Source organism: Blennius ocellaris (assembly GCF_963422515.1).
Source record: "Blennius ocellaris genome assembly, chromosome: 19".
NCBI classification, from domain to species: Eukaryota; Metazoa; Chordata; class Actinopteri; order Blenniiformes; family Blenniidae; genus Blennius; species Blennius ocellaris.
In genome coordinates this window covers 15,519,436-15,545,806 of record NC_137668.1, presented here as the reverse complement: position 1 = coordinate 15,545,806, position 26,371 = coordinate 15,519,436, and the positions used below count along the sequence as shown (strand labels likewise).

Genomic DNA, 26,371 nt, shown 5'->3' with positions numbered 1-26,371 from the left:
TTTTTTTTTTTTTTTTCTTTCATTGCTTGGATTAACTGGACTTTTAAGAGTCGTCTTCTCAGCAGTGACACATCAGGATTGGCTGCGTGTTGATTTCCCTTGCGTGGAACGCGGCTGGGCGTGGCTTTCCAGATACTTCTTATCCAGTGGAAGAGATTCTCCAAGTCTCCTCCCTGCTTCGTTTGGGTTTTTCTTTCTCTCTCCCTTTTTTTTTTTTTTTCCATTCCTCCTCTGCGACTTCCCTCTTCCATCTCTCTGGCCACAGCTGGAGAACTCATCATCGCAGGCATCGTGATCATCATCTCCGAGCTCGCTGCTGGAGCGGCTCCCTGCCAGGCGCTCGCTTTGATTGCCCGGCAGCGGTACCGCCCGCTGCCCCTCCAACATTCAAACGCTACTTGGTCCACTTTCACTCGACAAATACTCATTCGCTACAGACCTTCACTGTAAATAAAAACCATGTGTGCTGCTGAAACGCACTTCCGCGCACTGCAGTCCCAACTCGACGCCGGCCGCACGTCTGCGGGCCTCGAGAGGACAGAACGTTTCAACTCCGCTCTTCAGACGCGTCGAGTCACGGAAATAAGATGCAGAAAAACATCAAACGCGAGCGACGACTTTATCAGATTACGCTTCTTTTCATCAGTACACTGCCATAAGGAATTGTTTTCTGAAAAATCCCCCTCTGTGCGTCTGCTGAAGGAAGAGGGCGTCTCCTCGCGTGATGTATATGTTCTGCAGCCGGGTCGACACGACCCCTGAGTGAACCCCCCCCCCTCCTCCTCCTCCTCCACTCCTCCAGCGATCACTAATTCAGGAGAAGTGACTTCATCCTCCCGGACTGACTCCCCCCCCGCGAGCGCCACAGGACCGATGTACGTTGGGTTTGTTTGGAAGCTACTGCTGTCGGCGTAAATACGTCCCTAACCAACATCACCGTCCCCTTTGGCAACGCTGGGAAGACGGAGGAGTCGTCATCCACACACTCAACCAGGACTCAGGGTCACGACAAGTTGAAAAGTACTTCAAGTCTCAACCCCCCCCCTATCACATATGGACTGTCAAACCTTTTTTTTTTGCGGATCCAAGGAAGGACTACATTTAGATTCCCACTGTGCGTGGCGCCTCAGCTTTGTAAAATTCACATGATGTGGATACAGCAATATGTGAGACAAGCAGTTTCGGTTGAACAAAGATGAGTAACTAGTTTGACATTGCGCAAGAAAAGGAATCGGCTCTAATCCTGCTTAAGAAGAAGAAGAAGAAGAAAAAAAAAAAGATGCACAGTGTGATAATTCCAATCTCGATGCCATTAATCCTAACAGACTTGTATCAATAAATATATTTTGGTCACTTCGTTTTTATTCATGATGAGTTGTTAGCAGAAGTCGAGGATTAGTGTGTCTGACGAAGAACGCAATAAGACGAAGAAGTAAGTCGAAAAGGAGACCTCGAGGATCTGAAATGTGCTGAAGAATGTCTCACTCGGGTGGTTCATGTGTTCTGTATACAGTTTAAAAAATAAAAAAAAAGTCACATTCTTAAAAGAAATTGTTAAAAAGATTATATATTATCAAAAAAAAAAAAAAAAAAAAAGAGAGAAAGAAACTAAATGCAACTCTAATAAGATATCAAGGTGGAAATACATGGCATTGCCTATGACCTAACACATCTGGATAATTTAAAATAGGCGACCAAGAGGTCTGTAGTCAACTCTCAGGAGTCCATATAGTCTTTTGTCTCCCTCCTCCATGTTCCTCACATGCTTTTTCCATACGTCCTCTTGGAATGCTCACAGATCAGGCATTTTAGTCCTGATGATGTGTTAAGTCTTCAGGCCTGGAGCTGAAATGTTAGTGTGTGTTTGGGTGTATCTGCATTACATATATATATATATATATATATATATATATATGGATGGATGATTTTAACAATGTGTAGGTGCGTGCGTGTGTGTGTGTGTTTGTGTGTGTGTGTGTGAGAGAGAGAATGAGAGAGAGAGAGAGAGAGTGATGGATCAGGAGGCAGCCAGGGCCTTGATCAGGTACAGTTTGTCTCCCTGCTCACTGGTGAAGATGGGGGCCTTTTTGTAGTGTTCCACAAGCTCCTCCATGGAGTTGAACTTGCGCTGTCCGATGCAGTAAAGGTTTTCCTTCAGCTGCACTTTGAAATGCTTGTTCTTGCTCTGCGCCTTCAGGGAGATGGAGAAATCGTTGGGCTGAGAAGGAAAACAACAAAGGGTTATTTTTCTCCTATTGTTGTTAGCTAGGGGTTTTTTTTTCTCTCCGAAGAAATGTCAAGGGTTTAAAACTGGCACATGCTCATTGAAAAATGCTCATTCCCACTTTGGGTGGATGATCATGATTTTCTCCTTCTGGCAGACTCATCCACCCTTCTGAGTTCTACCATCAAATCCATCCCTCTATTGCAGTGATTAAAGTTTCTTCATTGCATCTCAAACTTTACCAACTCCTGCACGCGCAGAGTGAAAGCTGCACTACAAACTTTAAGATCACAGTGTTTCCCCACACCGAGTAATATGAAATATTAACTTAAGGTATTTCACAATGTAAACTTGTATACGTAAACCTTTTAAATGTTTATTGCAGTTGTAACGATTCATACACAATAGAAGGTATTCGAATGAGGAGGGCGACATGTAGACGTGATTCCTTGTGAAACATTCTGCCATCAGCCTCCAGTGATGCTGGATTAGATTAAGCAGTGAAGAAGATAGATTATATGTGCGTGTGTGTGTGTGTGTGTGTGCACTACATCACTCGACATCACGAGAGGAGATGGCGTGAATACTGACCGATGACTCGCTGTCTCGGATGAGGAAGTCTCCCTCTGTGCCCCTCTGGTTGAGCGCCACCTCTGCCTGGTGGCGTGTCACTTTCCCGTAGTACCACTCCTTCCCGGCGAAGCGCCCGCTGCTCGAGGGCGAGATGTAGTCACAGTCGGGCGTGGGGGGCCCAGCGGGCCCCACTGAGGGTTTATGGGAGGTGGAGTCCAGCACAGTGACGTAGTTCTTGGGCACCAAGCCCAGCTGTCCGTCCGCCTTGCGGCACTTCCACCACTCGGGGTCGTTCTCGGGCTTCTCCACCACCTCCATCACCTCGCCCTTCTCAAAGTTCAGCTCCTCGTCGTTGCCCGAGCTGAAAGGGTAGAGCGCCTGGACCGTGTGCAGCACCCGGTTTCCGTTCGTGGTGCTGTTCACCACCGCGGCGAGCTTTTCTGTTAAAGATCCGGCGGGGTCTCCGAGCCCGCCCACGCCTCCTCCCCCCGCCGTCCCGTCCACGTCCTCCGTCACGTAATTGGACGGAAACCAGCCCGACCGTCCACTGTAGCTGCCGCGCCACCAGCCGTCGCTGCACTTCTCCATCACCACCACCCGGGTGCCCTTCACCAGAGACAGCTCGTCCTCGCGCTCCGCGGTGTAGCTGAACTTGACCAGGGCGGGCAGGTTGAGGTCGTACAGCCTCTCGCCGTTGTCGGCGTACATGTCCGAGTCAGCGTTGGAGGCCGTGTCTCTCATCCCCCCTTTCCTGCTCTTCACCTTCCCAATTCCTAGGGAGAAGAAATTAAAAAATAAATCACAAAAACATGTTACGATTCTCAGACACACATTTCATATGGACTGATATAAATGTAGTGAATGACATGAATGAGAGCGTTTCTCTTCCAGAGTCACCGCTGTGTATCACATGATGCCATGTTTCACATAGGGCCTTGCTCAGTGGCAACCTGTAGGCAGTGGGATTTGAAACAAAACTTCTAGTTACACACTTGCATTCCGACACTAAACATCACGAGCTCCACTCTAAAGGGATGGCCTACAGAACAGCTTCACCGTATCACCCTCTGCTGGCTGGTTGCAGTGTAACAGGCCATTCTCGCCTCCATGTTGACAAAGGACTCAAAACAATACAGCACACTGGTCCTGAAGGTGGTTTCTGTAACCTTATGTAGCATCAATCAAAGCTGATTGATTAACTTTGAAGTATTTATTTGGACCGTACAAAGGGCTCAGGCTGAATGGTTAATGCTGCACCCTCACAGCAACAAGGTTCCTGGTTCTAATCTCTGTGTACTTTGTATGTTCCAGTGGGAACAATTATCTTGATCGATGACATTATTGACAGGGAGAGAGTGGATCGAACCCTCAGCCTTGCGATTGTGTGACCCACTCTACTAAACTGAGCTTCAGCTGCATCATTCTCACTGGGTTGTGAATTCCTGTGATTGATCAGAACATGTGTATGAATAGTCTTATGATAAAATGGCTTCACCTCTTGCGAAACTGCGCAAAATCAGTCGGATGAATATCAGATCTCACCACGAACGGGGGAAGGAGGTGAAGCGTGACACGCAATGCTTTTCTGTGCCATGAAAATTAAGAACCATAATTCTACTCAAACATTGTCTTGAAATGATTTTTTTGAAACACATTAACTGAGGTGGAGCACGTCTCAATGCAAAAACAAAAACCACACACCCCATTGTAAATCAACACAGAAAAATTAAGGGAGGAAAAGAAAAACTCCCAGACAAATACCAGGGAGCAATAATCAGCATTAACGGCTGTGCTGAAGTACTGGGAGGGCGGGTAAGCTGGGATAAATATCACTTCTTTTCCACATTACAGTGCCCTTACACCCCACACTCCAAATACAAATACATTCTTGGGGATTAGGCCTCTGTGCAGAAGAGGAAAAAAATTGAGTGGGATGGAAACTTGTTTTGACACGGGCCAATAATTCCTCAGAAAACAGAAAAATGTCAGATACTGCCTCCGGATGTTGCCATTTAACTGAGAAAAAATTGTCACAAACTACAGTTGCTTGGAACCTTCAGTCACATTTCATTGTTCTAATCACATTGCGCTAATCACCTCGGCTGGCCCGACACCTGCCGCCTCGCTCGCCGTGCAGCTTCATACCAAACTCCATCCTGTTTGTGCCAACTTGCCGCTTCCCATTACCTCCAAACCCCCGGCGCCTTCCAAGCACCCTGCGGAGCTTACTACTGGCTTTGTGATTTAGGATTATTAAGAGTGTGTTTATCAGGAGCTTTCAGAATGCCAGCTTTTTCCTTTTGAAACCTGTAACCTCGTGCATTTAAACATGCACCCATCCGCGACCGGCGCTCAGTGACACCATCGCAGTCCGGAGGCTAACGGCAGGATTATCGTGCCCTCAAGCCTTTTGCCGCTCTGTGAAGCCCCGGGGTCGAGCTCTGGATGTCGTGCTCGTGGATCATCATCTTCCCGGCTGGCTTGACGGCCTCAGGTGCTAATCGCTGCGCCGCTCGCAATGGATGCAGCGTAAACACCGCGGCATCTTCCGTCGGCTGTAATTCTATGTCTGACTGTTTGTGTGCGAAGCAACCGGCCAAACATTTCCCCACTTCTTGCAAAACTACGACAACAAAACTGTAATCACCAAGTCTATGGTCTCGCTGATGATGTAGGCAGCGTAGAGCCAAAATAATACTAACCAGACACTGATAGCAGACTAAAGTAGAGACCCCATTTTCTGATTACGTTTGCAAAAAGGCTATTGCTTGCATAATCAAAATACAGCTGGGTGAAATTATACAGCGGGGCAGGGTGTAGTCTCCAGCACAGCGCTCCGAGGACCTTTGGTGCGTTTGTTTTCTGAGTGAGGAACATGACTAATGTGTCACAAAGCCACACTCAATACGCCTCACCACGGATAAACTGTTACTGAAAGGTGTCTCTGACTCGAGGAGCACAGACAAATTTCATGGTAGCGCTGAGAGTCCGACGTCAAATTGCTTCCAGGTAGACCCTGTTATTAGTCACACCAGCGTACATAACTGCAGACTCCAGACAGGGTGTTAAGAGCTGATGTCTGTAGGTGAAGGCTGGGCATCACAGATGCCAGTGATGTATCTGTGCAGCGTCGCAGACTTAGACAAAAAACCAAACAAACAATATTTAGAACTGTTATAATACAAGACAAATATTAAACATAAGTTGGCTAAAGCAAATAAACATACAGAATGAGCATGAGACGCTCATTTCTTTCGGCATATAAAACGTGACAAGAACAGGCGTTTTGCAGGTGCAAACTCCAGGATGCGTCTTTGCTCAGTTGGAAGTGACCTAGTTAGCTCCAAGCAAATGTTAGGGGTCAAACACGTATAAATAAAGCATCTTTCAGTTCCAGCTAAGGACAGAAACAATTGAGGGCTTTATGCGTTATCTCGCCAGCCAGGTAACAGTCTTTATCAGCGACCCTGTCACGTTTTTTTTTTTTTTTGTTTTTTTTTTTAATTTGCCACTTCCTGCTGCAACCACACACAAGCTTTGCATTTAAAAAAAAAAAAAGCAAATCCCCAACATTTGACTAGACTCTCAAACTGTGCTCAGGTAATGATAAAGGGAAGTTGGGATTTGCCTGTACAGTTAAAGGCAGATGATAGTCATGAGAAGATAAAGGGGCTTGTTATTGAGGGCATTTGCTTCTCTCGGGGCCCGTCTGTCATGCTGGTGGAGGTTAATTACAAGAGCTCAGTTCTGTGTAGAAGAACGGCTGGTTTGTGCCTCCTTTTAATGTTTGGCTGAAGACCTTTTCTTTCACACCCGATGAATGACGAGAGTTAGGTCATTGTTTCCGAAGGTGGTTGCAGCTGATAGTATGTGGAAGATATCACAAGTTCTATGAAGCTGTGAAACAACAATATTGATCCTTGTGGGGAACGTTGGAGGCGGCCATTTTGTACATTATAACCGCGTCTTCAAAACTGAACCGATCCCTTCACTGCTGCTGAAAGCTGACTGAACTCCAGTTCGCTTGCTGCCAAGACCTGATCCCACCACCTGAAGATAACTCCACACACTGCCAGGTACACAAGCTTTGCAGGCGTAGATACAATCTGGTATTTCCAGCTTTCCCCCTGGTAGCAGTTGCCACCTGGCTGCTGCTATCTGGAAAAGCTTGCAACAGAGATTCAAAACTAATTCGCAGTGGAAACGTTTCTCCTTTTTGACGTCACGTGCTTTTTCCTGCGCATTTCCTGAAACGGCGATGCAGAAGAAGGAAGTCGTACTGCATCAGACGGCAGTAAATCAAACAGAACAATGACAACGATCGTAGCGTAAAAAAAAAAAACCTGGCTTTCTGCGTGGAGATGAGACCCAGCAGCAGGGGGAGAAGAAAGTGTAGGGAGGGGGGTTTGTTGAGCCACCAGTGACAGACAGGAACTAGTTTTGTTTTTTAACTCCGGCCTGCCTACGCTGGCTGGCTGGCCATTGTCTGCTCGGGCCCTTTCGACCTCTCGGCTTCCCTCCATTTCAGGGCTCTTCCTCTGTGGTGGACAACACCCCGCGTCAGGTTGTCTGACAATGCTTGAACATCCACCCGCCGCCGGCCAAACTTGGAGAAAATACACTGCCGTTCATGTGCTGGATCACAACCATAATCCAAACTTTAATTTGATCCAGGTTGTAGGAAAACCCGTGTGTCAGGTGGTGATAGGTAAAGAAAAAATAAATAAATAAAAAAGGAGTTCAAACGGAGTCGATGGGTAATGCTAAACAGTCACCCTCAGCAATATGACGTGCTGAGACTTACACATTAAATGTAATGACAGCGTGCACACTTAACAGTCAAGAGTACAGGGAAAGCACACGCACTATAGTCACTTGGCGTAGTCTTCAATGGAGGTGGTGGGGCCCGCTTTTAAGACTTACAGCTTCAATTAAACTGCTAACATGGTTGACTGATAGCTTTGCAGGAAACGCGCAGATCTCTTTCAACTTCAGCTGTCTGAGACATCAAAAGCAGGCAGCCATCGATCCGATGCGGCGGAGCTCTGGGGAGACCCCACAGCTCCACTTTTTATTTACAGCTCCGGACAGGGAAGTGTTGCACGCAGGAGCTAAACAAGCCCACAGCTGTTTGCATTCAGTCCACCAATTATGAATCCCGTTGCCAAATAAAGACTTTGTGATTATCTCGCTTTTAATCGACAGCCACAGTAGGTCGAACTAACACAGCTGTACTTTCTGGGAGCAATTTTCACTCTTTCACTTGACCCATTTAAATTTTTTTTCCTGGTGACCTAAATTTAAATAACATTTAGCCTTTTGTGGGTGCCTGATATTCCATTCATTCAAAACCAACTCTTCAAGCAAGTACCAAATGGTTTCCATGTCTGTGCCATTAGTCATAATCAGACTATTACAATACATCAGTAAAATCACTAATCAGTTGTCTAATGGCAGAGTTCTACAGAGAGACAACACCCAAATCAACCTCAGACTTTAGGAATGGTTTTTCCAAGTGGTTGCTCCAGGGATAAAAGTTTCAGTGGATAAGTCCACATTTTGTCCAAACAGACGTTAGTGGGTGGTTGTCAACAATCACTCAGACGCTTTGTTTAAAGATACAAAATGGAAGGAGTCAATCATCATAAGTAAACATGACAACGAATGTGAGCAGATATGACAGCAGCCGGTGTGACTCGGCAAGGAGAAGTATTAAAGTTTGAATCCTTGTCATGACAAGTCAACACTGTTCCAAACAGAGAGATCTCACAACCAGCCCCATCTACTACAGTTCAAATCAACAAGATAAAGGAATACATAGCTCAGAGGAAAACCAAATTGGCAATAAAAGTGATCTGCAACCCTCCAGATCCAATTGAGACGAAGAGCTGTGCAGTTTATGTTTGTAACCTTTACCCCCCCAAAAATGTTTACAGCACTGGCTACTCTTTTACAAGCCCAGACCACGACTCATTTCCTCTGAAGCGATGCTTAAGGAAAGGCCATACAGGACAACAAAAGAATGTCTTAGTAAAAACATTTTTAGTCTGAAGCCACCTTCACAACTCCCCCCTCCAATCTCCTAATTATGATTTTGATTTAGCTTTTGTGGTTGGGCAACAGTGATCTGAGGTTTGAAGGGAAGAGGCTGAAAATGAGAAAGCAACACAAGGACTGCCAGAAAGTCCGGCAGACAGACCCCCGCGCAATGATTCAACTTCCTTTTAACTTCTCACTTCCTCACTGGCTTGCACTTCTCCAAAAGCTCAGAGAGAAATGTGGCTCAAATTAGAGTTTCCGCTCGCTGGGGAGGCTGAGAAACAGGAAAACAGAGGGAGGGGAGAGAGAAAAAGAGAGAGGAGACTAAAAGCTCTTGGTTTACACAAGCAAAACATTTGTTAGCTCATCTCCCCGTCCTTCTCGTCTCTTTACATTCTGTGGATCCTTTAGACTACAAGCAGACACACACACACTCATAAGTAGGGATGATAGGCAGAGTGCAGAGATACCACTCAGCGGCTACAAGGTGAGATTACAGCGAGGTGTCCACCAGGCTTTTGAAAAAGGGTGTCAGTGTAGCTGTAAAGTATCAACGACCCACAAGGCTGCACGGCCAGTGACATTCCTCTGATAACCGGGAGAGGTGCGGGAGATGGGAGCCCGGGTCCCATCAATCAGCAGGAACCCCTTCGTCCTCTTAGCACAATGACTACAGTGTTCTACATGAGCACCCCACATCCCTTCAACTGTAGCTCATGACTGGCGGTGGGGTGGAGACAGAGGGGGGGGGGAAGAGACCCTCCTCGAGCGAAGGAGTGAGCTCGCCCTGGGTGCAGCATAAAAGAAAACAGACATTAGGCTATGTCTTAAGATATTCCTAAACTGGGTGGAGAGCGGGTCTTCAAGCATAATAATTTAATCCACCAACTTGTAGCCCACTCACTGGGAAAGTTCGAGGAGAAAAATGGAGCAGTGTGTGTGTGTGTGCGTGTGTGTTCAAAAGAACGAGAGAGAAGGATTGCTGAGGCAATTACAGGCTTCGTCTCAGCAGAAGCCTTTTCTAAAGCATATCCACCCAGTCTCTGCAGCCACTCACACACACACACACACCCTCATAAGCTGTTAAGACACCCTTTCACCCACCCTGCCAAGACAACATGTTAGCACAAAAATCGGTTTCCGCCTGCCCAAATTATGACATTTATTTTAGCAACAAGAAGCTAACTTAAAAAACACAGCGAAAGAAGTGTGAGAATGGAGAGGGGGAGAAAAAAAAAAAACCTGACAACTGCTTCCACACAAACACGGCAGAGGAAAAGACCCACTCACACTTCAGACAAAACACTTCGAAACCACTTGGAAAGCAATAAAACCTCCAATAAACCACGTCAGGCCGTCTTTGAGGGGCTACTGAAGACAAGAAAAGTTGAGAGAGAAAAAAAACTCACGAAAGAAATGTTTGAATAGGTTAGCCATGTCCATTTTGGGCTCGCCGTCTCTCCCTCTCTGTCTTTTTCCCGGTCCCTGCTCTCTTCCCACTGCAGCTGTAGTTATTCCATGTGAACACCCAAAGAGCTGGGCGGATAGTGGAGCGGGGCAGCCCACTCCTTCGACCATGTGGTGAGCCTCAGCCAATCGGAGGGCACAAAAGAGAGGCCTCCAAGTCCAGCTCCGCAAGGCAGAGTACAGAGGCCTCATGGTAGAGGGAAGGGAGGAGGGGAGGAGGGCGAAGTTTCGACTCATGCACAGCCAGAAGAAAGGAATAGAGAGATCTCTGGAAAGTAAAAGAGTATAGTCCCTCGTATAGCAAAGAGACAGGCGTTTTTAACAGGGTGAAGATTTGACAGGTGTGGACATGGCAACGGTGGAGTGAGTCAGTAAAGTGCTCAGTGTCACATGACGGCAGTTGTTTGTAGAGAGACACTCAGAAGTTTACAACAAACCGAGGAAACATGAGTCCTCAAATGTGTGCACACACACACACACACACACCAAAACATAGCCATCTGTAGAGAGATCATACCATCCCACATTCTTTCAAATGATGACACCAATCCACACCCAACGAGTCCGTTTAAAAAAAAAAAAGAAAGGAAAACTTTTTTTCCCCCCCCTCCCACATAACATATCAAGACTTTTCTTCAGGCTGCCGCTTTTATTGGAGATGAAAAAAGAACTTCACCACCCACAATCTCCTAATGAAAATGTCTTAAATGTACTCAGAGGTCATAAAATAGAATAAATGAAGGTTAAGTATTTACAAGCTGGCTATGATTGTATTGGTGTTGAACAATCAGTTTTCTGTCAACTGCTGTTTTACATTAGTCTGCGTTTTATGGGGTCTGACGTGTACGCGAGACATGACTTGTGTTTGTGTCATTGGTGCAGCTGTTCACCTGAACCATTTGATCAATGGACGTAGTGACAGGTGGGTTGTTGTTAGGAGCTCTAATGGCCGCGGTGCATGACAACCCACACACCCACACACAAAATAAAGCTCAACATTTCAGGGCAAAGCCGACTTAAAGTCAAGCAACTAAACAATTTATCTTCTTGGGTCAAGCCACACTATAAGAAAATGCTTGTTAATTAAAACAAGACAAAAGAAAGGCGCATTCCTGTTCTGATACCATTTTTATCCGCCTAGCTTAGCAAAAAGCAAAATGCTTGAATGTCAGTCTCTTAACCACAAGACATTAAAAAAAAAAAAAAAAAAAAACAACAACCATTGAGCCGCTAACAGGAAGACACTGTTCACACGTCCCACAGATAAGTGTTTTGCAAACACTGCAGCGTGCAATACAGCGATAAACTGACAACACTACTTATGGCTCGAAGCACCCGTCGGCTACACTTGTTCATTCAGGACTATAGAAAAAAAAGCCAGTGCGGGGGCCCGGGGCTTCCTCGGAGTGGGTCACCCTTTTCGTGAGCACGTCATCATTGCCACATCAATGATAAGCAAAGGAGATAAGGCTACCCTTCTCCACCTACAAGTGCAGTTTGATCTGTTTTTGTTGGTCAAACGGTCCCATAAAGGGCAGGTGGTGGTTTCGGCTTGATAGCCCAGCTTCATTTAAGTTACCGTAGGTATTAAAAAAAAAAAAAAAGTTACACTAAACTGTCAATGACTAAAATACAACCTGCAACATTTATAAAACAAGCCGACACTATCCACTGTCAATTGTATTAGTGAGTCTTAAAAGTCTCCAGCGTGGCAAATGTTGGTGTATAAACTAATGAGAGCTGGTCCAAACAAACATGGTCAAAGTACAGCAATAAAAGCAGCGATGCCATCATGCTTTCAACTCTGATAATGATGCCCTGAGGTGCAAACAGGTTGGACATTACAGAATGAAAAGCAGGCAAAAACCAAAGGCAGGGCCCGAAACTGGGCACTCAATGAAAACACATCAACAACCAAATACTAAAATCAGGGGTGAAAACCCTTGCCAGACTACATGGCCGTGTTCCAAACTGAATGCCAGTGATCAGTGCGTGTATCACAAATTATCATGACAGTCTGTCATCAAAAAGAATTAAGCTAAGACAAATGGTAACCTTGGCTTACATAGTTCCATTTGGCTTGCTCCTGGCTGTGCGAGGCTCCTGGGTGGATTGCAGGGCCCAGAAATATTACCAGAGTGCTGACACAGGAGACGACGCCTGTGCCAGATCAAATCCAGCCATGATGAAAAGGACAGGGAAATATCCTTCTAGTCGGACACAGATGAGGCATTTAGCATAAATCAGACCTGTAAAACTGTATCAAAGCTAAAAAAAGGACATTAAAAGAAAACCTCGTAAATTGCAGCCTTACTCGAGTGAATGCTTAAAAATATAATGGTAAGACAAAAGCCCGATCAGTGTTTCAACCGAGAAGACAATAGGACTATCTTCCTCTATTATGCAGCATATAATACCACATACCACAACAACGTGGTATGATATGAAGCGACATTGAGCTGGCCGACATAAAAGATCCTCTTTTGTGGCATTTTCTGAAACTAAATAGGAAACAACAAAGCATGTCAGCCGATGGTGAAAACGTTGCAGTGAGGGACACACAAAGCCCATAAATATTTACACTGCAATTATCTGTGCAGCTCGACTGGAATATAACGGGATGGTCTATAAAAATAAACAAGGTCGTGGGGAAATAGTAAACTTTGACATGGTATCTGGTCGTTACTTAGTAGACCCACCACATGTAAAATTCAACACTGACTTGTAAACAGAATAAGTTATTACTCTTTTTAAAAAAAATTTTTTTTTTTTACCAAGTGTATCTTTGAGATTTTTGACGATTGAAGCCTTCCTCGCACTGTTTTTCCTCTCCACATAGTTGGACGGCACAAAGCCAGTTTTGTTAGTGGCATTTCGAACCCTCCACCACGACTTGGAGTCATCGAGGAGCCACAGGCGCTCGTTTTTCTTGATGTCCAGCTCCTGGTCCTGCTGGGCCATGTAGTCGAACTTGGCGATGACAATCACCTCTTCCGTCATCTTGCACGAGGTACACTAATGAAGGGGGGGGAGAAAAAAAAATTAGAGTGGCTAACACAATGAGCAAGGCTGCAGAACCTTACTCTGACTCTCAAATTTCACATATACTTTAATCTCTGTATTTGGGACATTATTTGTTATATAACAATGACTCTTGGCAAATAAAACTTTTGCAACTCATTATTTTCCTTTTAAATAGTGCCACATTTATAAAAGAACGCACATCTCTGCCAATGCCAGACATCCTGTCGATGCTGTTGATATTTACTTTAGTTTTGAGACTTTTGTGGTACATCCAGGTTTCGACAAGCATGTGCCTGCTTGACTTCTCTCATTGCAGAGAGCTATGAAGATGATATTGCAACTGCAACCAGAGACAATTTCAGATGTACACAGCTTGTTATCAAACTAGAATATCCAGAGTGCAGAGGGTGGAAGGGCCTGCCAGCAGTCCTGAACTCAACCCCAGTGAACACCAGCAGGATCAGATGGCTGTTGGGTGACTTGCAGCAAATGCTGGCTGACGAATGGGATGTCATCCCACAGCAGCATGTGACCAGGCTGGCGACCACGATGAGGACGACGTGCAAAGGCTGTTATGAATGTGCATGGCTCTTCCACACGCTCCCGATTGTCTAAAGATTTTTTTTCATTTAAGCCAAACGTTCTAGTCTCCTCAGACTCAAATCTGCTGCTCATGTTCCTTACAAATGTGGTACAATTTAAACAGGAAACAATGTGGCTTTAGAATGTTTTAAGATTTACCGCCATGAAGCATTGGAACTGCCAGATTTCCGTACTTTTTGTGCACAGTTTGTTGATACCTTCAAAGTGAGTCTGCAGAGAAAAATCTCGACTAAATTTAGAAACAAACGACTTTACCTGTACTGCATCAAAGCTGAGAAATTCAAGAGCGTTGACACTTCCGCTGACCTAGAAAATGTAGAAGGAAAAAAAAAATGCAATTAGAAATGGAATTCTAGGCACATCTTGATAAGAATGAGGAGCCTATTGTACCAATCAGCTGCACGGACATACATAAATAACATTTTATAACAAATGTAAGACTATTTGCCGACAATGTGCCCCCAATCATTTCCACAGTTTAGTCTCTTCAGACATAATTTCCCTCCAGCGATTGTATTCTCGAAATAACAGACAGAAATAACAATTTTTTTGGTATTCAACTCTGACGGCTGTCTTAATAAAGTTATTCGAGAGTTATTTCCTGTCAGGAGGAGTCCAACGATTGTTTTTTGTGCCGGGCATCGACTCTGAACGTGCGAGCCAGGAGGATGGTAAAGATCATTATCAGGGGGAAGTGTGCATCAGCAGTGGAGCGACGTCACTCACTGAAGCTCCTATAGAGCACAAATAATCTACAAGATCGCTTCAAATTTAGAACTGCACCATCAACGTTCTTGTGTTCCCCGACCATGCAAATGCAGTGCTTATGTGGACTGCATTACAAACGATCATTACTCCGTTATTAGTAAGGCTGCATAGATTCTCCAGGGTATCTATAAATATGATTTTGGAGCAGTGTGATCCACTGCGTAAACTTGTTCATGTTCAACAATGAGCACATTCATAACAACTGGTCTTATGACCCATATAGCCATCAGCACAGTCAAGCTGTGCTGATGGCTAATACTGCAGATACTTGGGTCGGCTCTGAGGGAGTGAGACACTATTGGAGCAGTTGCTTAGCTGCTCTGATGTCATGGGAGTGGATGGAGTTTCATCCCCCCCAAACCAACTTCAGGGACCCGACACTGATCTCATTGATAGAGCTCTTGGTTTTTATTTGAAGCAGCAGTAGAGACCAAGTTTCAGCTACAGCTGGCCTTGAGATAGGCCGAGAACCCGATCTTAAGCAAACACGAGCAGAGGTAGAACAGCCAAGCTAACGCCGAGGACCATTAATAAGATGAGTAGAATACACAATAAATAAGCAAAACTAAAAGCTGGCTCAAAAGGTCAGAGAATGCTTCCAAATGTGCATTTTTGAATGTACTTTGACATATGGACAATGACATTATTGAGGATGAATGGAGGAGGGGCGACACAGATCCCAAAATTCAACTGTATTTATGTAACTTAGAACGCATTAATGTTTTAAAGATGGGGCAGTACATCTGAAGCCTGCACTCAATTTCTTCATATGGGATGTTGTTGACTTTGTTCACCAAAACCATTTGGGTGTGCACTGTGGTTTTTTTTTCCTGATTGCAGGTCATTGCCAGCTCCTTTTCCATCTTTAATTAAATTAAGGCACACTGGAGGACATGCTAGGGAGCGGCACAAAACAAAAAAAACAACAACAAAGAGCTGATTTACCCTCCTCAAGAGCCTCTTTCACCAAGACAAAGGCAACAAACTCTCAGAGGGATGGGCTGGACAGCCGCGTCCCAAAGAGGCAGATAAGCGTGTATACGTCCTCCTCCATCTACAACATCCGTCCCGTGCAATCAGTTTTCTCACTTTAAACTCTCTATATTTGAGCCTGACAGAACAGTCAGCATTTGACAGTACTTGTCCCAGCTATCTCCCCGTTACAGAAAGTCCACGGCGTCATCCCTCCACCCCGAGCCCACTCACTTCGAGGGTGGCTGAGCACTGAGGGCAACTTAAGATGGCAGTGACTTACGACAGTGCAGATGTGAGGGAGGATCAAAAAGTTAGGCGACAGATGCTCTGAGCTAATCGCGCAGCTGCAGACTGAGCCAAGGCCAGTCACCACTCCGAAGCACTAAACACCAGGTCAGACAGGTCAAACTGCTCAAATGGTGTCACATTTACAGCCACCGAGGGTCTCCGTTTACCCTGCTGCCAGGCAGAATTAACAGGTAAGGCTCCTCCATCATACAACCGGCAGAAGATTATAATCTCAGCACAAAGACAAAGTGTGGCTGTGAAAGAACACTTATTCTGATTACTCATGAATTTAAAAATGGTCTGGAGACTTACTTGTAAATCAAATGTTAACAACTTTTTGACCCAGAGATACACGAGTGGGACTATTTTCCTTTTGTGAGTGGAAATAGGTTAGGAACATTTGTGGTAGTCGACACTTTGGAGTTGTTTTAGTCATGGGGGCAGCAGGTTAAGTCTTGACCTTGAGTGTGCAGGGATTCGTGTTTGAATTTCGGTAATGGCAGGAAGGGGTTTGGACGTTAAAACTATCCAAGGCTATGGCGCAAGTTGCAATGACCTGCTGTAGCAAAAGGGAGCCGCTGGAAAGACCTTGTACTTTAAGTTATGATTATTGATGCAGACATGTGGAGGAGAAAGGATAGAGCACAACTGCAGGCATAATGGAGAAATCTTGTGGAAAAAATATTTTCAGATGCAATGATGTAATGAGTCACTGCTCCCAGTCAAATAGCCCGTGACCTTCATAATGAGTAACCAGTTGTATAATTGTTTTGAAGAAGACGAAAAGTCTGGAAATAACATGGGTACTACACATTAGGCAAAATACAAGATCTTCATGCAGGAGCTTTGTGGTCGTCAACATGGGCATCCAGACGGCATGAAACAGGAGAGAAGTGGTCAAATGTGGTAGTTTGTGGTGAGAGCAGGCTTTTCCCTACTCCCTGTAGCTACTTTCTTTTTTTTTTTTTTTTTTTTTTTTAATTCCTGTGAGCATAGCTCACTTATACTCCTGACACAAAAGAATGTCCATGTCTTACTATTCTCTGTTTAGCGGAACAAAAAAATGAAGGCAACGCTCTCTGCTGTTCCACATTAACAATAGCTTGGTGTTTCTCAAGCAGTTTGTAGAGAATTCAACAAATAAAAGTGTTTCTGTTACATTAATACAAGTCATAACAGGAAATGTCTTCTTTACATCACTGCCATAACACACCAAATGACTAGTCATTCACTGATCACATTGGTAGGTAGACAAAGAATTGGATAACCTAATAGAGTGCAACAGACATTGGTCCTAAACCTAAAGATAAGTCAGTATTACTTCCCATCTTAAAACCATCTGCTCTTAAATGGGTCTTTGAATAGATGAGACATAAGGACTGCGGTTAACAGTGTGTGAAGAATATCTTACAGAACAAAAGATGTCTGGAGATGAAATGTTCATCACAAAGGTTATTTTAACAATCATGTGAAAACAATGGACAAAGTCCATTTTCTGTCGTGGTAATGAGAGAAATTCTAACCGGTGGTTTGGCGTGCATTCAAATCTCTCTGATGAGGTTTATGACCGGTAATTTAGATTTATTCAAAGAAGGGTGTGTGTGTGTGTGTGTGTGTGTGTGTGTGTGTGTGTGTGTGTGTGTGTGTGTGTGTCGTCCATAATTGACTTTTCTGACTTATTACACACAATAATTCAATTAAGTCTTCGATTCTGATGAATTAAATTAATCACAAATTGTGTAGTCTTCAAAATATGAGGAAAATCTAAATTTCTCAGATATTTCTGATCATGTTTCCATTAGATAGACTGAGTGAAGAAGAAAAAAACACATATGACTAGATAAATAGAGCATGAACTACTACATTAAGAGTGTGAAACATGTTTCAGTTGCTCTTTTCTGGAGTCGCTACAGTGGATCATGTAATACACACATTTGATTTGCAGAGTTTTACAACAGAAGCCTTTCTTGGCGCACTCAGAGCAGCGGGGGATTACTAGCCTGTTCGGAGACCAGAGTCATGATCCGTCGACAGCGATATTCAAATCAGAAAAATTCTGCTTACGAGCTTGCTTCCTCTATTAACCCAATGACAAAAAATGTAATAAAACACTCAACTGGAATACTGGTATCCACTTATCTACTGTCATATCAGCAGCAGGGCAGTAACAAATTAACTAGCGTTCTCGAAAGTACCAACAGTTGTCACAGCTGCTTTCCCATCAGCAACACCACTCTGTTATCGCTGCTATTTTTAATAAGCAGCAACTATTCTGTTTGGATCTTTAGAAAATACCTTTATGATGGCCAATAAAATTGGAAGGAGCTTAAGTATCATTATAAACCACAACAACTGCATGTCAGTAGTGTTACAGAGATAGAGAGTACACCTTTGTAAATCCTTACTTTACTATGAAACAACACTGACTCAAGTTCACCACATCCTGCGATCCGCAGCTGCTGCGTTAACTTGTTGTGTCTATGTAGGGGGGGGGGGAGATACAGGCAAATAGCACACCAAGAGGCCTGTGTGATAACACATTTCCCAGGGATGCTACATTGCAGGCAAGTACAAGAAAGAAAAGACTGAAACATATATTGGTGTCCACAGCATTTCCATTCAGCTCGAGACATGGGACGTCGTTTGTAGACACCCAGTCACTACAGCTGGATACAGTGTATAGTAAACAAGGCGAGGAGAACAATTACGGATCCCCGTCTCTCTTCTCTGTGGGACCAAAGAGTGTACCACAGTTAGGCAGGACTGCTGAGTCTCTGAGACAGCAACAGCATGAGCTCACAAAGGCAGACAGAGTAACCTAATCCCTGTGACAGCCTGCTAAAATCACAGGGCTCTGCTGCCTTCTGGAATGTGCTCTGTGTGCTCGCTACTCACTCAGCCCCTCTGGCACTGCTGCACTTCCTCCGACGTACACCAAAACTTGCATTTTAGCCACAGGGCAGGTCTGCCTCGTGAGCTAACAGTGCAGGGTGCTGACGGACCGATGGGTGAGGAGAGCCCGCGCTCTTTTTTTTTTTCTCCCACATCGAGCCACATGCGACTGAAACCCATGAGACTGCATCTCATCCCAGTTGTCCTACATTCTCTCAAAACAGAAGAGCAGCAAAGGGTCATGGGAGACTTGGCGGGCCAGCTGTGAGACAGGAAGTGTAGACACAAGGGTGACCGGATGATGGGAAAGTGATGCAATCTGACAAAGTGCAGGCTTGACCCCCCCAGAGTTCAGATTAGCTCAGATAACTTATCTCAGCATTGATGTGTGTAATGCAGCTCATTAAAAAGATGACAATTAGTTTAAACTTTAACACCAGAGTTGCTGAGAGGATACATCTTTTTCCACATTAGAAGGCTGCATAGATTCAAATGTAATCAGGTGGCCTCCCGTGTTTTGGGCCAAGCGTGCAGGCTTCACTCATGACTGTGTGAAAGCAGTTGGTTATCCACCCCTCGGGATCACCCTCCGCAGTTGGGAATGGCCGAAAATAGACCATGGCTCATGTCCTTCGAAAACTGCAAGAGATTTACTCTCATGGCAACAACCGGCAGCAAAAGAGTCAAGCCTTCTTCTGGACATCAAAAGGGTCATTCTACACGTCAAACAAATCAGCCAGAGGCCTACACAAGTGCCTCGGTTTAAAATATGTTGCTAAGCAATTAACAGAGAAAATCTAAAGTCTCAAGTAAAACGTAGGGTGACCTTTCCTACCACAAAATGATCTGCACAGTCAAGAGCAGGACTGTTTCAGCTAAAGGGACCCAAATATTTCCATTATTGCTTGTGCAACACACTTTAATTGAGTATTCCTTTCTGAAATCTACAACTACTCTGTAATCGTACAAGCGTGCACAAGTGTCAGCACTAAACAATATCAAGATTCTCATAAAAAAAATTTAATCATAAATATCCGATGAGAAAATAGCAATTCACACGCATGACCTTGTTGTGAAATGTTTTCATTTCCCCTTTTCCCGTCATATTTTCATACAGCTGCATTTTGTCAAGCCTGACTGTTCCAGTTGAACTCAGACATATGACAATAATGAGCTCACTTGTATTAGCAGCTGGAAGTCAGGATGAAACTCTAAACAGTGTGATGGTGTCATGTGTATAATCCAAAACTTGTTTGACGTGCCCGGTTTATTAGTATTATTATTTTGTGGGTGCAGAATGCATAAAACAGAATTACTGCTTTCAAATGAGACAATAAATTGTGTACGGGAGACCATGAACTTTGGAATGACGGGATCAACTTAATGGAAAAAAGGACGACATGGACATGTGGCAAAGGTGACGTTCACAGGGTCTTTTATGTGGCTGCCTTACTTAAGAAACTTGTTTTCAGGAAACGGTGATCCTTATCAGATCTGAAACAAACAAACAAAAAAATGTTTTTATCAAAGCGTCCCTGTCATAAACTAAAGTCCTTGTGGGTAGCTTACACTGTTGTAGAACAGACTAAATATAGAAATAATATCACTGCAACACCATTTGCAACAATAAACGGAGTGTGCGCCAGGCTTGCACTTTAAGTAATTACCATGAATCATTTAAATGAATGGTCTTCAAATAGCTTTTTACAGGCAGACATTGAGGATCATTGCTTTTTTTTTTTTTTTAATTCGTAAGAAGATATCCATCAGAAAGTAATACTTCCGAGTAAGAAGTGATCCATTTCTTTATACCACATCTCCATGAGCAGCCTACACATCTTCATCTATGCCCCGAGGTTGCCAGTTTATGTTCTGGGTGGCCTGCCTGTCACGTTCAACCACGGCCACATCCAAGTAATATGGGATCAGGGCCACAGCAAAATAAACCTACAGGTTACCTCACAAACTCTGGAGAGCTCCAGGGGATTTCCCCATGACTAATCCAAGTTTACAAAGCAAAGGGATTTCTAACATCAAGCACCATAGTACAATAAAGTTCTCTGTGGTTTAGTTTGGAGTGCTGTTGCACACGTAAAACTGCAAGTTGTATTAAGGACTCTGTAAAAAAAAAAGGTGATGTACATAAAACTTTGACAGACGTTGTACTGTGACTATATATTTTGTAAACAGTGTTGTAACCTTTTTGAAAAAAAAGTTATTGGCGCAATCAAAATAACAGATTGCAAAACCACAAGAGGACAATCATAGATAACCTGTGTCAAACAGACGAAATAGATACACTGACTTCCTTTTACTCTTCCGGCATCCTGGTAAATATGAGCCCTCGGGTGCCATCACAATAGGACGAAACAAGCTACTTGGGACAGAAGTCCGGACAAGCCACATGTTGTAACCTGTGTGCGAGCATCTTGTGAGCGGGAGGCATTCCAGATTGCATGGTGATGCCACGGAAAATTGTGGGTCTGCGCAAATCAACATCGAGGAGATCTTTGATAGGAGGGGAAACAAGAAAGGCAACATTTTCTGCACAAAACCTCACCTCTCTCCAGCCCGACGCCGACAGCCTACACACATTTTAAACACTGGGAAAACTGTTCTTGAACAACAGAGGTCACGCTGCTGGTTGCAATGCATTTCAATCAGGATTGCTGCATGAAGAAGTTTAAAGCCTATGCCAATATTAGCACAATGACTATTTAAAACTACTTCTTCATTCCAGTAGTCAGATTTAAAGCTCTCAGTATGAACCAGACAGCTGTGATGGTAGCTGTGGTTATATGGACCATAATTAATGTAATTCAAAGTCAATTTAATTCTTTAATACTGGCACACAAATGACCAAAATCACAATGCAAAGCATTATGGGATTGATATTCTTATTTCATAGAAACCTGCAACTGATTGCTGGATATCTCAACCTATGACTCAACATAAACCCATGTGGTCTCAGATTCTGTAGGCAGATAAAAGTCTACATCAGATAACATGCTTCTTTATTATTTGTTTTTAATGTGAATTCATTTGATGGTTCTCAATATCGTTCCAAATTATACTGACCAATGCTTGTCCAAATTGTCATAATTTCAGACAGTAATCATATGTTTGAGTCACTTTCCTTAAATTCAGATTTTTCCCATAACTTGAGTCAAGAGTTTCAAACAAGGTACTTACAGACCACCACCTCAAACTGTTGTTTCTATCTGGTTTTGATTCACCAAGCTCAATTGTGGCATTGCATTTGGTTTGAGGGCGATGTGGTATGATCGATTGGGTGCTTGATCAGCTTTCTGGTATGTCTGTCTGACATTTTTTTTTTGTCAGCTGTCTTGCATTTCTACAGTTCAGCTGTTTGATTTCCCACATGACTGCAGGCAAAAGATCTGTTATGAACTGTAGTCGTCTTGTTTTAATATTACTCAAGAAGTATTTAAAAGGATTTTTTTTTTAAACACCTTGAGGCCACAGCAACCCCATGGACCATAGATATTGTTATGGGTACTGCTACTGACATTTTTTCTATTGATTTACTGAGTAAGCCTGGAGAAACACAATGTGGTAAACTGTTAGTTAAACAAAATATCAACTAGATTGGGCAGAGGAAAACTAACCTCAGTAACAAGCTGTGTAAAGTATTTTTTTATAACATAAAAATTTAGCTTTTTGACAAAACCATAACGATAACGTTTCTTTCTTGGACACACCAACAACTTGTGGCAAACAAATTACTCCTGCGGTTACACAAGTACATAATTCCTCATTTTTGCGATGAAATTCTCACTGAAACCAAAACCATCATTATGAACTAAGAAAGATAAAACTGAAACTGCACACTTCTTTTTTTCTTTATGGGGAAGTAAAATTATTTACTCTGAATTATTCATGATAGCAAATATATTGACCACATCTGCAAAACCAGATGCTTCAACTTTCAAGTTTTCCTGAAGAGGATACATAGGTCACTCAATAGCAAGATTAACTGAGCAGTGCGAAATGACTTGGCTTGGATATGCGTTAAGACGAGAACATAAACTCAAAACCCAAAGCAAAAAGGGGAAGTAGAAGAGCAGTTTTGTCATAAGTGAGATGATGCAGATAGGAAAGAAGAAATTATTGCGGGGGGGAAAAAAAAAGAAGAAAAAAAATCGCTGCTTCTCAACTCTATTACAAGCGTAATGCTAGATAATAGATTGGTTTCCTGAGCTGCTCGTTCAACTGAGAAATTTTCAGGCACATTAGCTTTTCTGGCTATCATGAAATGCACAGTTGGTATTTTCCCCCTCGGCTGTGAGGACAGATTTGGCTGCTGGAGGCCACTGAGCACAACACCAAGCACTGACAACGAGGAGACTTCGTATAGGAAGAGATCATCCATCTATGCTCGCAATATATTTTCTGTCATGACATGAAGGGATGTTTACAGGCTTTATGAATCAACGGGAGCTATGAATAGGACAGAGTATACAGGGCGGATGTGACCGCAAAATCAGCATGCCTCGCAGAAGAGTGAAACTTTGAGTTTCACTGGAGAATTTAATCCTGACCAGCAGCTTCTGACCTGGCAGCCGACGGGTACAAGTATGAAAATGACCACTATATGTCTGTAAAGTGGATGAGTCTAACTTCACCATTACTTTGTAAACTGGGTCTGTCCTCACTGGAACGCACAGAAAAGAAAACAACCCAATGTCTTGCTCCATCTCTCTCTTCAATAACCTTACCTGTGACAACAACACAAACTATAGTCAACAGCTGAGTACCCATGGAAAGATGGAGACGCAACTCCCTTAAATCACTCCTACTGAATTTCATCAAATTATTACCTGTGCAATAGAAACTCTCAGATGTCTGTTCATCGCACAGTGCGGTTGAGCCACTTTTGCAAAAGGCCACAAAAACAAATCCACAAATTCTAGCCAACAAATACAACGCCGGAGAGCTTATTGTGTTACAGAAGCATGGCATTTAGTTTAGCTTGGGTTGTGTAAGGTAGAAACAATGTTGTAGATAAACACTGTGTGCAATCATCAAACCCCTCCCAAACAGAAAAAAAAAGATTTCATGTAAGTGAATATAACTTCAGTTCCTCTTACTGAGCTTTCTTGGAAACTGATTTCAAAGTGGTTGGATTCACTCTGATTGGCGACTGAACTAATTTGCTAATAAAAAGTTTAAAGAAAGAGCATACTGATCTGTGACATTTTTGGACACAGTGGTGCCAAACACGTGGCCCACGGACCAGATCACCAGCCTGAAAGTGAATGTGTGAAAAAAAAAAAAATGATGCGACAGAAACATCATGAAGAGAAACTGCAGCTCAGGGGATTTCTGATCTTTCAGCAGATTTCACACTAGTTTTCACAAGACGACCTTAAATCATCTGACATGATGTTGAAATTGCATGTAGGATTTTTCACAATGTACTCCTTCTCCTTTGACCTAAAACAAAGGGAACTCTCTGGGAATAGAATTACTTATAGACTCACTCACTTCAGGTTTTATGTGGCCAAACAATTTGAATGGATTTGACACAACTACCTTGAAATGCAGAGATGTGATGCCTATTTGCATTCCTATTAACCTTCAATACTTTTATCAAGCACTATTAATGGTCCTGAGAGAGATGATCTTTCTAATATGATCACATGTATGCGTCTTAATGTAGTAGAATTGGCTAAATACAACTTCAAAACTCTACCCACGTTTCAATTGAAGTACATCTCTGATATCAAGCAGAACTGAATTTTTAGGCTCTGTTAAGTCAGAATCTTGTGCTCGATCACATCAATATGATCAAATGTGAGGGAGGAAGTATTCAGTGTGTTTGTGGGATAAACAGAAGCTGATGGGTGGTTTCAATAACCATTTAAGGCCATATATAATAGGAAACGTAACTTACTCCTAATTTTAGGGCATGCCATCATGACTGAACTGCCCTGCTAAAAAAAATAGAAAAAAACTAAATCTAAAAACCAATAGAAGATCATTTAATCAGTAAGAGAGATCCATGTTGTCACATTATCAGTTTAAAGCCACCCTGCCTGCCCTTAAAGCGTCCTCTCCATGTTTAATCTCACAAATTATCGCCTAAAAGCTATGAAATTAAGTCTGGTTACGTGGAGTGTGGAGCAGTTCTATGCCACAACTTTAGCTTGACAGTGTAGCGGGGCTATTCAACTCAGCTAACCCGGTTGATGGGGGAAGAAAAGAAAAGAAAAGCCACCAACAATGCCTTCAATGGACACAAACATCTCGGCTCCGGCCAAATTAACGGGTAACGGTATGTTGGCCATGTTGGCAGGGCGACAGGCTGGTTAACATGTAGCCGTTAGCATCGTGAGCCACACTGTTGAATTGAGGGGGAGCAGCAGCAGCAGCAGCAGCTAGTCTGCGGCTCTGCGAGAGGCATTATGCGGCAGAAGCTCCGACCATCCGCCGCAGCTCGCAGTCACATCATGCCCAGTCATACCACGTCTTACCTGACTGCTGGCGGCCGCCGCGTCTGAGCTCCTTCTGGAGGGGGTTAACGTGGTGGAGCGTCACGCACACCAGCGAAGGATGTACACAAGTGATATCCAGGCTCCGAGCTGGTAGCCGGTTAGGGGTATTTTTTTCTTCTTTTTTTTTTTTCCCACCACAGAGCGGAGCTAGCCTCGCTGATGAGACACGGCGCCTCGCTGGAAGAGCATTTCTCTATCAAAGCGTGTCATTGCTCAGCAGGGCTAGGCTAACTTAGCTACGGCCACACGGGTGGTCCCGCCCACTTCAACGCGATTGACTGCAGGGGAACAGGATTTGTTCTGATTGGACGGCAGACACGTCAGTTAATCACAATGCAGCTGCCGATGTTCCCACAAGCATTCGTCATGTTTTTTTCTCGGTGAGGGCGTCAGTACAAACTACCACCAAATAAATCTGTAAGAGGACAGTGGGATTGACTGGCTGTTTTACCACTATCAAGTTTTACTTCAGGATTTTGCCTATGATTCATTTAAAGAGTGTAATTGAACTGAAAAAGATTTCCTGCATAATTTATTCTTATTTTAATTTTAAACAGAAAAACGCTGATGCTTTTTTGGTAAAATAGGAATTTACCTTCAGTCGATAAAAATGTCCTTAAAGGAAAAACTCACCAAGTTCCCCTTTAAATCTTTCTCACTTCTGATTGAATTTCATCACATCAGATCATCTATATTTTGTGGTTCATAATATATTTGTTAGAAAATCTATGCTTTGTTAAGGGAAAAAACATGATTCATCTTAAAAATCTATCTATTTTCTATACCACTTTATTCTGTTTAGGGTCGCAGGCTACTGGAGTCAATCTAACTATAGATGAGGGGCCCAGGTCAAGTCACCAGTCCATCAAGGGGCAAGCACACACTCACATTCACACCAAGTGGAAATTTAGGGTCACCAATTAATCTCACATAAATGTTTTTGGACAGAGGGAGGAAACGAAAACTCCACAGAGAAAGGCCAGAGGAATATTTGAACCCA

At 43.5% G+C, this 26,371-nt stretch overlaps 1 protein-coding gene across 2 annotated transcripts; it reads right to left on the bottom strand.

The window, feature by feature from the left end:
* Positions 1 to 880: 880 nt before the first annotated feature.
* On the bottom strand, positions 881 to 25,518 carry nck1b (NCK adaptor protein 1b). 2 transcript variants are annotated; one of them, XM_080515445.1, is made up of 5 exons: positions 25,351 to 25,518; positions 14,186 to 14,236; positions 13,078 to 13,318; positions 2,816 to 3,570; positions 881 to 2,218 (listed from the first exon to the last, which is right to left on the bottom strand). In XM_080515445.1, exons 3-5 carry the CDS (start codon positions 13,301 to 13,303, stop codon positions 2,018 to 2,020), a joined length of 1,182 nt encoding a protein of 393 aa, XP_080371571.1. In that variant the 5' UTR covers positions 13,304 to 13,318; positions 14,186 to 14,236; positions 25,351 to 25,518; the 3' UTR covers positions 881 to 2,017. The 2 variants fall into 2 exon arrangements, with proteins under 2 accessions (XP_080371571.1, XP_080371572.1); XM_080515446.1 differs by lacking the exons at positions 13,078 to 13,318; positions 14,186 to 14,236; positions 25,351 to 25,518 and adding an exon at positions 10,246 to 10,330.
* Between the last annotated feature and the right edge of the window lie 853 nt (positions 25,519 to 26,371).